Source organism: Cynocephalus volans, chromosome 11, assembly GCF_027409185.1.
Source record: "Cynocephalus volans isolate mCynVol1 chromosome 11, mCynVol1.pri, whole genome shotgun sequence".
Lineage (NCBI taxonomy): Eukaryota > Metazoa > Chordata > Mammalia > Dermoptera > Cynocephalidae > Cynocephalus > Cynocephalus volans.
This window is the reverse complement of record NC_084470.1, coordinates 68008753-68021142: the sequence shown is the minus strand read 5'-3', so window position 1 is coordinate 68021142 and position 12390 is coordinate 68008753. Positions and strand designations below refer to the sequence as shown.

Here is a 12390-nt window from a genome sequence, read left to right as displayed (position 1 = left end):
GAAGTTTTAAAATTCTGGGAAGGCGTATACTTTTAGGATTGCCAGGTTGTGAAATTGTGGTTTCTTGTTTGTCATTTCCTTTTAGAAGGACAATGCTAGCTAGAGCTGTGCACTGTTACTAATTCAGACTCTCCACACAGGCAAAATGAAACCAATTATCTTGAGATCTTTTCTACAGTAATGGCAGAGAATAGGGGGATGGGGAATCAAAAAAATTCTGGGACAACCAAGAACTTGTTATTACATGCACCTGAAAATGTGTGTATTTTCACAGAATATGCAGTTATTTCAACAGTATGATAAAGCCATATTGCCAAAATATGAGTCAATAAAAACTAGAAATCTGTGCTTTGAATCATTGTCAACCTTTGCCAGTCAACTATTTTATGGGAAATTGTGTGCTGGAAATAAGTAGCATAAACTCACTTATTTATCCAAGCAACAAACTAAACAGTACTGTCTTTTCTCTCTCAGATTACCATCTTTCTGGTGCATACTTCTTAAAGGCCTATAATTATGACCATTTTAGATAAAGGCTTGCTCCCTGCTGGACTAGAGTTGCACAAAGGAATAAAATGATTAGAGATCAAGAAAAATGTCAAAAAAGGATTCTAAGAGTGGATGATATCACTAAGAATAAAGAAAATACTATTTTATAAAGTTCAACTGTAATTCAGATAATCCACTTGTTTATAGCAGAGAGATAATACTCTTTTCCAAAAATTCAGAAAATATATCACAGCATTTATATAAATAATGAGTTCTTGAAGCTTATGAAAATTGGAACCTTTATAAATGCCAGCTAAACAAAAAAAAAAAATTCTGTTTCTCTAGACAAGGGGGATTTACGAAAGTTATTCCCATCCTTTTTAAGGAAAAAAGAGAGCAAATGGGAGCTAATTCTCCAGGGAAGGCAAATTGGGAGAAGCAAGATGTGTGAATGAGCTGAAAGTCTTATCCTACCATAACAGGAAGATAGTAGATAGTGTCTAAATTTGATGAATTGAGAGGTATTATATGGGGAGAGGGGTAATGTTTTTAATAGACTTTATTTTTACAACAGTTTTAGGTTTACAAAGAAATTGAGCAAAAAGTCCTGATAGGTTCCACACCCTGCCCCCCCCCACACACATATGCACAGTTTCTCCCATTATTGACATGTTACATTAGAGTAACATTTATTACAACTATGAGCCAATATTGGTATATTATTATTAACTCAGTTTTCACAGTTCTATGGGTTTTGCCAAATGCCCAATGTCATGTATTCACCATTATAGTATCATAGAGAATAGTCTCACTGTCAAGAGGTATTATTTAAAAATATGGAGAGAAGAAACAGTTAAACGAGGTGACAATATGATTAGATGAAGAGAAGGATAACAAAGGACTGTATTTTGTATGAAACTTTTGTTATTATTTGGCTTATGTTTGCATGTAATACTGTGATAAAATTTTTTTAATGTTTTTTAAAAGAAGGCTTTTCTAAACTTCTCTACCCATCATGAGCCCCCTCTAAAGTAACTATACTAAGTAGCTGCTACCTGTCTGCCTTCCTTCCCAGACTGGAAGGGCAGTCATTCATATCTGTATCACTGGAACCAAGCCTGGTCTAACACCTGAGAATTGCTTAGCATGTGTGGGTAAGAATGGGTGCATGGGATTACCAATGGGCTGAACCAGCTGAATGTTGGGATTGGGGCATGATGTTATACTTTTTAGGCATAAGAACCACGTTTACACAATAATAATAATGCTAGTATAATAATAATGTTAATAATTACAGGATAACTGGAAACCCAAACACCTTCATCCCCTGTAGCTTGGATTTAACCACGCCATGGAGTTTCATCCTATGGCATATCTACTTTACATTCCAATTCCTGCATCAGCCTTCCAGCCAGCCCTCCTCATTTAGTGCTTAGATGACTGACCTAGTCTTTCTGTGCCTCGGTGCTTTCTAGTCTGCCTCAGCCCCTCCCCACCACTGGCCCCCACTACCACTTCAAGATATTCCTGCATCAGGGTTAGTCCAAACTTCCCAATACTCTCCTTTTGCACATTTTTCTTTCAAGATCCACAGTGACGTTTTACCTTCTTGAATCCATGGTCCTCTTGCTGATCCTCCAGCTCCTCCAGAACCTGGCCTCACTGGCTCATCCCACGTGACTTCCTACTCCGGAAGGGCTCGCCATTCTGCTGGTCCCTAATCTTATTATTACACTCTGTCCTATCTCCTACCTTTGCTTACATCAAGCTCCTTTCCCCCCAAAAGACCAGAGCAACTCCATGGCCTGGGAATATAATTTTACTCTTGAGATGTCTACAAAGATGTCATGTATTTAATCAATAATTTACTGAAATCTCTTGTACTTTTCTTCTCTGGAAACAACCTCAGATTCACCTCCACATTAAAATCAACATTCCTAGATAGAAAAGATTTGCCTTTAAAAAAATTACATAATGGACCTTATGTAAACTGTGCTTCTAAACAAATAACAGGAGGAGCCTGATATTTTAAAAGAAACACAATTTTAATACTGCTTTTCTTTTAATTTCAAAAATTCTTTTTCCTGCTTTTGCTTTGCAGTCTTAAAAATATGTCTTAATTTCTCACTAAATGATTATTTTTTCCTTTTCTCTAACTCAGATCATTTAGAAAATATATTTGATGAAGTACCAAGGGATCTAATTGTTTAATGGGCAGAAATTAGTCCCTGCAAGAGTACTTTAAAAACCGGTAAATACCAGGCATAATTACAAATTCTTTAGAGGAATTTATTTCTGTACAATAGGTTAATTGGTTATAAGTAGATAGCACTGGCCACAATTTAAACACAGCTTCTAATTTCATCCATGCCTTTTTTTAAACAAATATAAGTGGCTAATTATGATCCAATTGGTCCCCTTGAAGGAACAATTGGCTACTTATCCCTGATTGTCAAGATTTGAGTGGTTTAATATGCCTGTAGTTAGCTTCCCACTAGCGTACTGCCTCCTACAGATAGAGTTATTTCCCAAAGTTGTCATAGCCTTGTCTCATGATGAAAACTCTGTAGTCAAATGAGCAATGTGTAGTTTATGGTGATTTCTTTGGAAAATCAAGGCAATTTTTAAGAAAGTTTAAGCTAAAACAGGGATAGATTTGCCTAAAGGGGAAAATTGGTTGTGGGCTGGTTGATCCGAATAATTGCCTCAACTCTCCGGACTTTCTGCGTATAGATGGCTTGTTCATTTATGTGATTATGGAAGGTATTTACTCTCTGCTTCTCTTTATTTTAGTGGTGCAATCTATGCATTGACTTGGTAGCATTTACCAGTGAAATATTCAAGGGAGCAGTTTTCCAGTCATTGGATGGAATTATTGTCTCAGCTAACTGTAAGCTACGGAAGATCTTCACCTTAAAATCAAAGCCTCAAGACACTGCTGATAAAGATGGTATGTTCAAGTTGCTATCAAGATTTTTAAATTCTCTGACATATTTTTAAAATTAGCCATACCTTTAAAATAGTATGAATGCGTGGTAGAAGTTTGATTTATGTCTGCTAAAGTAAATTTGCCGACAATCTTTGTTCTGGATCAAATGTTTATTTTTACTGTAGCTGAATGTCACAAATATGTATTGTTTTCTTTCTGTGGTTGTTGCCTTTTTTTTTTTTTTTCCCTGTGGTAACACTTGGCTATCTGACTTAGGGTTCTTAGTTGCAAACAACAGAATCCTCTTTAGGTGGTTAAAACAGAAAATGAATTTATCTAAGGAAATTAGCCAGTTCAGAGAATGTCAGGAATTTCTAGAGACTCAGGCTTACAGCCTACAGCCAAGAACAAATCCAGCCCCTATCACAAGACTGCTCCAGGGATGACCCCCCCCCCCCATAGCTACTGCAACTGTACAGAGACTCCGTTAGTCCAACCATAATGCTGGGTTCTAGGTTCCAGAATTTCTATTACAAGGGCCCCTGAAAGCAGGCTGTGTTCTTCCCTGCCACCCTCACCGGAGGTGGATTTCTTCTTTTTCATGTTCCTCTCTACTGAATGAAGTCTGTCGTGACTGTATCTGATGTGAGGAGCCTAGCTTGCATGCTGCAAGGGAGGCTGGCAAAGCAAATGTCTGATTTCTGACTAGGGAGGCAGGACTCATTGTGAGGGAAAGTCACCAAATTAGGAAGGGTGTGCAAAAGACGTTGGGCATCCAAAGAGCTCTAAGTTATTCTCTGTATTGTCTTATTACTATGTGTACATTTCATGTAGTCATTTGGGAGAAATCACACTAAATTTCTAGAGATTGTGTTAAAATGGAAAGAGAGTTGAGTGCTTCCTCATATTATTTCTAGAGACACTAGAAATATATACATTAATTATTCATTATTTGATTAATAAATATACTCTGCAGGTAACTCAGCCATCTAGAATTCATAAGGTGGCACACTATCCTATTAAGATGGTTTTGGACAGCCAAAATTATTGCAAGAATACTGATGCTACTTTTGATTTTCATCTGAGATTTTTTTTTTTTTAATCAATTCTTCTAGAAGCGCAGTGAACAGGGCTGCACATAAGATGTCAAAGGTGATTTCCTGGAAGTTCATATGTAGACTTTATATTTGTGCTCCATCTGGATGAGTGTCTGAGAAATTCTTATGTGGCTCACTCTGTGGAACAGGACACTGTGTCTATAAATTTTATTTGATAGTAAAATACAGCAGTGTAGTAACAGCTCCCCAAAGAGATCACAAGCCAGCAAGTTTGCCTACTCATCTTATGTACCACTTAAAGGTTATATGAGAAAGTGAAAGATTTCATTTTTTAAAATGGCACCCAGATAATAAGAAACCTCAAAATTTATAGAAATATATGTGCACTGCCCATCAGATCATAGGAGGTGAATCATAATCTGATTAATGTTTAAAAATAAGTGTAAAGAAAAAAGTGGATCAAACATGGCAAATTTAATTCATGTTTTAATTTCTGATTCTTCCTTAAGCCCCACTAAAATTATAATACAGACTAAAACAGGTATAAACCCACCAGGATGAAAAATATGAGAGTAGAGAAAACAACAGACAAAATATGTTCATAAATTTTATAAGATTAAAGAGTGGCTTAGAAAAGCAGAGAAAGCTGAGACCTTTAGGCTCAAAGAGAGCTTTGCCAGTGAGTTTCAGAGAGGATCTAGAATTGGCAGCCCTGGGTACTGCAAAAGGAAGGAGAAGGGATATGGCTAAAATCAGGGAGATTGGTTAAAATTCTATCTAGGTAACTATAGGACCCCAGGTTCCCTCTCTAACTTTGTATATCCAAACAGCAGCAGATTTATTCTCTGGAGAGAAACTGAACCAGAGAGCTTCTGAACTGAGGTATATCAGGTACATAATAGACAGATACCCAAACTATCAGGAAAAAGGAAATACATGTGGTAGGGAATATATTTTTTTTTCTCAGAGTTAAGAAAAGATGCTTTATCTCTAAAATAATAATAATTTGTTCTTGCTTTACTTCGATAAACACTTTATTGAAGTATAGTATAGTATACATTCTTTCATGCGTTCGTTCTTTCATAAAACATTATTTGTGAGATCTATCTGTATTGTTGCACATAACAGTAATTTGCTGGTTTTCAGTACTGTAATTGTATGGATAGACCTCATTTTATATATCCATTTTAGGCTGCTATGAATAATGTTGCTAGAGGGCCGAGCCCGTGGTGCACTCGGGAGAGTGCGGTGCTGGGAGCACAGTGACGCTCCCGCCGCGGGTTCGGATCCTATATAGGACTGGCCGGTGCACTCACTGGCTGAGTGCCGGTCACGAAAAAGACAAAAAAATAATAATAATAATAATGTTGCTAGAAAGAGTCTTCTACATTTCTCTTGGAGCGTTTATGTAGGCATTTCTTTGGATGTTTATCTAGAAGCTTAATGAATACATACTTCAGCATTCTTAATTATTGTTATATTTTTTTATTCTACAATTTCCACTTGGTTCTTTTTATAGTTTCCATTCCTCAAATGAAATTCTCCATCTTGTTATCGAATTTCTCAAATACTTTAGTCAAAGTTATTTTAAAACTCATGGCTGTAACTCCAATATATAAGTTCCCTGTGGCCTGTTTCTATTGTCTATTTTTCTCTTGGTCTTTTCTCTTGGTATGCCTGGTAAGTTTTGAGTGAATGCTAGACAGTGCCTATCAAAAAATATAGACATATTTTGAGGCTCTGGATGGTATTTTCTTCCTCGAGAGATATAGAACCAAAAAATAAAATAAAGCCCAAAAGACTGAAAATAGAATGGAAATTGGTTAATGGACACAAAGAATGAGTACAAACAAGAGAAACTACAGTTATTATAATTGTTTCATTAAATGAAAGGATATTTAAACACACACACACACACATGCATGCATGCACAAACTAGGAAGGCCTTAGTTTCAGAGTAAAGGCTGACATTTTCACCATAGACTAATGAAAATGGCTTCATGGATCAGTATCTGTCCATAAACCACTGTTTGGGATATACTGACCTAGGAAAATAACTTTCCAAACTGCAACTTGAAGGAAAAATAATAGTTTCCCAAGCAATGAAAATAAGACAATGAGAAGAGAAACCTTTTCAGGCAGAGGAAAGAGCTTGTATGGATAATGGCATGCAACATGAAAGGATCTGATGGGTTCATAGAGCAGGGAGTTCAGTATAGTATATGAGGTGGGAGGTATAATACAATATAATATTGCACTATTAGCTGCTTTCTTTGGGTGACATAAAGATGTGGGGCACAGTTCCTGTCCTCAGAGTTCTCAGTGTTATTATAGACACCAGAAAAGTTAACAATACAAGAGTTCATCGTGAAGGCAATTATACAAAAGAAGACAAAGGGTAAATAGTATAGGGCAAAATGAGTGTCTCTGGTCAAGGAGGTTGGCAGGTACAAGTGATACGATGATGATGATGATGATGGTGGTGGTGGTGGTGGTGATGGTGATCTAGGCACTGTACTAAGCACTTTATAGAAGTGAACTTATTTAATGCTCATAACAACCCTATGAGGTGTATGTTACTATTATCAACATTTCATAGGTAAAGAAACTTAGGCACAGAGAAGTAATGTGCCCAGTGTCACACAAATGTTAAGTAGTAGAGCCAGGATTTGAACCTGGCAGTAAGACTCTAGAGTTTATGCTCCTAATTACTACAGTGTACTGTCTCTCACAGAGTGGTAAGAAAGAAGGGAAATTTTATAAAGGAAAGATACAAGAGATGTCATGGAGTAAGAATATCAAGATTTGATGACTGGCTATGTTGATGATATCTGACTTACAATAAGTAATCGATGTCCTTTTGTCTTCCTTGCTGGAGGAGGGGTCACTTTATTCTGCAAAGACAGATTAGTCAGTCACAATTCCAAAACCTTTATCATAGAAAACTTTACCTGTTTCTTAAATTCTATACTGCGGTTTTATTTTTAAATATTGCATTAAAATGCTTACTTGAGCTCAGTACTTTACTGTCCTTGGCTTATTTGAATTGCTACCATTTCAGTCTAGAACTTCTTAAACTTACCCAAGCTGGGAGATTTTGCCTAATTCCTTTGCTGTTCTCTGTTTACACAGTGGGTTATAATAGAAAATGAATTATTAGAACCTTGCAATAAGCAATTAACCAGTTTTTACTTGCCCAGAGCAATGACTTATTCTGGACAAGTAGTAAAACATGCTGATTCAATTTAGTTTATTACTTTTATGGCTCCTGGAGGGACACAGACTGGCCTTTTTAGGTATTTGCATGACTGAATTATTGATTAACTTATATCATTCTGTGTTTAAAATAAAAACCAGAATATATGTGTAGATAGTTAAGAGAAAGGCAGAGGGAGAAACAAGAGAGGAAAGAAGAAAGAACAAGTGTTATGTTAAGCATAGACTCATGCTCTGCCAATGATGACTTTATATGTTTACTGACTCAGTTCAGTGTTCTTTCTCAAATATTAGTACTGGCGAGTATGTTCTCAGTGTTCTGAAATGCAAGAAGAGAAAAATGAGAGATATGAAACCTCCTTGCAGGCACCTTTTATCTCTAGCACATGACCTGGCACTGGTAAGCTGTCATGAATACTTGATGTATAATGAACTAAGGGTTGGCTGTGTACTTATTCAATTATTCGTTCATTCGCTATTTCTATTTCAATAAACGTTTATTGAATGTCAAGCAATGTGAAGAAAATTATTTCTTCAAAGGCTGCAAAAGAATATAGAAATACTGACATCTTGCCTTAATAGAATTACTGAGCAGGGAAGGGCCTTAGAAGTTCTCTCATTCAATGTTGTAATTATACAGGTAAGGAAAACAAGGCCAGTGGAAATCAGATGTCTTTTGCCAAGTTCACACAAGGTGGAACTTGAGACCAAGCCTCCCACTGTTCTTTCCTCAACAGTAGACAAGTTTACCTTCTTCAATAACCAGAATGATTTGGTGTTTTTAATATTTATTGTTAGTTGTAATGATATTTAACATTATTATATTGAGTTTTCCCCACCTATCTCTTCATCTTCAGATCAACTTAGTATTCGAATCTCATCTGTTTAAGGTTACAAATCTCATCATTTTAAGGTTGCCATTCCTTCCCACAGTGAAGTTGAACTGAAAGTGCCCTTTTCTAGCCAACCACCCCAGGGCAAGAAAGGGGTAAGTTCTCAGCATAGCAGAGGTGCCCAGAAGCCAATAGGAGATCCCACAAAGCCGGGTTGTATCTGTATATAAAATCTGTATATAAAATCTCTCAAAAACTCTAAGGACAATTCCATTTACAAAAGGGCACAAAGAATAATTACAATTTCTCATAATGAATATGGTAATAGTTATGATTTGATCATCACATATTGTACACAAATAGTGATAGTCAATGCTGTATCCAAAAAGATGTGTAATCAATTCTGCTTTAATAATAAAATAGATTTATTCACACACACACACACACACACACACACACGCACACACACACACACACAAATCAATAGCATCCAAACTAATTAATTACCTAAGAATATATTTAACCAAAGAGACAAAAGACTTCTACACTGAAAACTACAAAACATTCCTGAAAGGAATTAAAGAAGAGCTACATAAATAGAAAGATATCCCATGTTCATGGATTGGAATACTTAATATTGTTAAGATGTCACAAAAAAAAAAAGTTCAATTTGAAAACTTTTGTGTATCAAAGAGCAAGAAATAAGGGACAGTGTACACAATGAGAGAAAATATTTGTAAATGATTTATCTGAAAGATATATATGCTAGTTCTATATATATATAAATACACTGATATATTCTAGTACCCAGAATATATAAGGAACTGTTACAACTCAACAGCAAAAAACACAATCAAAAAAAAAAAAAAAGACAAATAATCCAATTAAAAAAATTATCAAAGAATTGGTAAAGGGACACAAAAATCAACTACATTTTATACTGATAAATTAAAATTTTTTTAATTTTGTTTTAAAAATGATCAAAGAACTTGAACAGACATTTCTCCAAAGATGACATACAAATGGCACATGAACACACAAAAATATATTCAACATCATTAGTCATTTTGGAAATGTAAAATAAAACCCCAGTGAGGTACTACTTGATACCTACTAGGATGACTATAATTTTTTTAATGGAAATAACAAGTGTTGGCAAGAATGTGGAGAAACTGGAACCCTTGTATATTACCAGTAGGAGCACAAAATGGTCCACCCACTGTGGAAAACATTGTGGTGGCTCCTCAAAAAGATAAACATAGAATTACCATATGACCCTGAAATTCCACTCCTAGTATAGGCCCAAAAGAATGGAAAATGAGTACTCAAACAAGTACATGTACCCATATGTTCATAGCAGCATTATTCACAGGAGCCAAAATGTGGCAGCAGCCCAAATGTTCATCAGCAGATGAAAGGATAAACAAAATTAAGTGGTATGAACTACAATGGGTAGTATTCAGCCATAAAAAGGAGTGAAGTACCAATACAAGCTACAATGTGGATGAACCTTCAAAACATTGCGCTAAGTGAAAGAAGCCAGACATAAAAGGTCACATATTGTATGATTTCATTTATATGAAATAATGAGAATAGGCAAATCCATAGAGGCAGAGCACTGATTTATGGCTGTCAGGGCCCGAAGGCCTGAGGGAGTGGGGAGAAACCACTTACTAGGTAAGGGAGTGATGGAAATGTTTTGGAAGTAGAGGTGGTAGTAGCACAACACTGTGAATGTACTAAGTGCCCCTGAATAGTTTGCTTTAAAATGGTTAACTTTATGTTAATGTGAATTTCTCCTCAAAAAAAGATTTTTTAAAAAAATGCTCTAAAGACATGATTTATTCAGGATAACCAAGTTTTAGGTGTAGCCAGGTTTATTTACCCCTTTAGACATCAAAACCTTTAATTATTAAAAAATATATACTAAGATGTAGTGGTTTTGTCACCATTGTAATGAAATAGTTTACATAAGTATCTGCCTGTTATTAATAGAAAATACTTACGTAGCACTTGCTGTGCACCAGGTACTATTCTTATCCCGTTCTATACAGTAACCATTATTTAAACCTCTTTTAATTGTCACAGTAGCCTTATAAGGTAAGCACTATTTTTTATCCATGTTTTACAGATAAGGAGAGCTGGGCACAGCAAGGTAAAGTTACATGCCAAGGTCACACAGCTAATATGTGGTAGAGCCAGAATATGAACCCAGGATGCCTTGTTCCAGAGCCTGAGCTCTTAACCAGCATAATATACTGCTGCTTAGTATCTTTCTGCATTACATAGTAAATCCATAAGGGCAGAGACTTGAATCCATGTCAGGCTCGGAGAAAATCTGATAGTTGTATGGCAAATGAATGAACGAATGAACAAAAAATGAACAGACTTTATAGCAATATTTTGGCAGGGACCTTTGTGTTTTATGCTTGGCTCTCACTAGCATTTTACAGAGATGAAGTTTGATATAAATAAGGCACTGTGCTAGGCACTGAAGACCATTACCAAGTAAATAAGATGAATATAGATGAGTCTGGGACCAGTGAAGTATTATAAAATTAGTCCTTATTTAAACTCTATGAATTAGGAAGAGCCATTAGCCAAAGCAGATCCATAAATCTCACTCCTTTATAAGGTATTTCCCCCCAATGAAATGGGGATGATTTTAATGCATAAAGTGCTTTATATACCTATTAAAATTGGCGACTTAATTTTTAAAGCTAGTTAAGATCCTCATCAAAGATATTAAGCACCTACAGAATGGTTGATTTTATGATGGCTTTATGGCCAAAGAAAGGCGAACAGGGTTACAAAGTCCCTTAAACATTCTAATAATACACTAATTCATACTGGGAGCAAAGACATCAAAAAACCCACCATCTCGTTGTGTTTGGATGCTACGTGAACAAATCTGTCAGCTTTCTCATAGCCTTCTCCTTCATGTACCATTTTGCCATTCTGAACTGACCATTCCAGCCAACACGATGTGCTTTCAGATTTGTTAGTAAAGCAGTTTAGATCCAACTATGTTATTATCTAGACGTTAATCAGGCAGTCTCTATGTTTCCATACACAGTCCCTTCCAGAAAATAGAACTTGTCTGAAAGAACAATGCACACAGACCCTGGCCCTTTAGTGTCTGATTGCCAGCTTGATTTGTTATTTGCCATCTGGGGAGAAAGTTGTGATACCCAAATAAAATGTGCATGAAGTACTTTTCAGGACATAGCTGAACAAAGAATAACCAAAGGAGAAAAATGGAACACTTGGCAGCTGTATTTAATCTAGTCCCAGCTGTTATTAAGGGCTTTTGTCCATGACCATTTATTGAGCATCCCCTTTGAGCCAGATGCTGTACTAAATATATCACTGGGATTCTCCTACCATTCTCTCCCGTGCTAGCAACCCTTTGGCAGAAATGTCTTTCTTGCAGATTCTAGAATGCACCAGAGTCCTTCTGCTTTCACAATCTTCATTGCTCCGTTCCCTTCACCCAAATGATCATGCCAGCCGCATTTCACCAGGCTTCTTTGTACTTATCCTTCATGACTCAGCTTAAATGTCTCTTTATGAGACTCCCCAACACCGTATACTGCTAGGTTCCCCCATTATGTTCTTTCATCACCCTGAATTTTTTCTTCAGAGCTCTTAACAAAATTATAATTAATTATGATTTTATTTATTTCATATTCTCTGCTAGGTGTAAGTTTCAAGAAGGCAAGGAAAGGGTCACTCTGGCTCACCAGTAGATTCCCAGCCACTAGACGAATGCCTGGCATACAGTAGAGAGGCTCGATGAATATTTGCTGAATGACAGAATGAGTAAATAAATCAATGAAGACAGATCATGCTGTGTATGTATTCA

General features: G+C 36.2%; 1 protein-coding gene across 1 annotated transcript in view; it reads left to right on the top strand.

The window, feature by feature from the left end:
• The window catches only part of CFAP20DC (CFAP20 domain containing), a 261842-nt gene that overhangs the window by 118646 nt on the left and 130806 nt on the right, over positions 1–12390 (top strand). Inside the window, 1 exon segment of the mRNA XM_063115058.1 lies at positions 3283–3439. Within this exon segment, the coding sequence (XP_062971128.1) occupies positions 3283–3439 (157 nt within the window).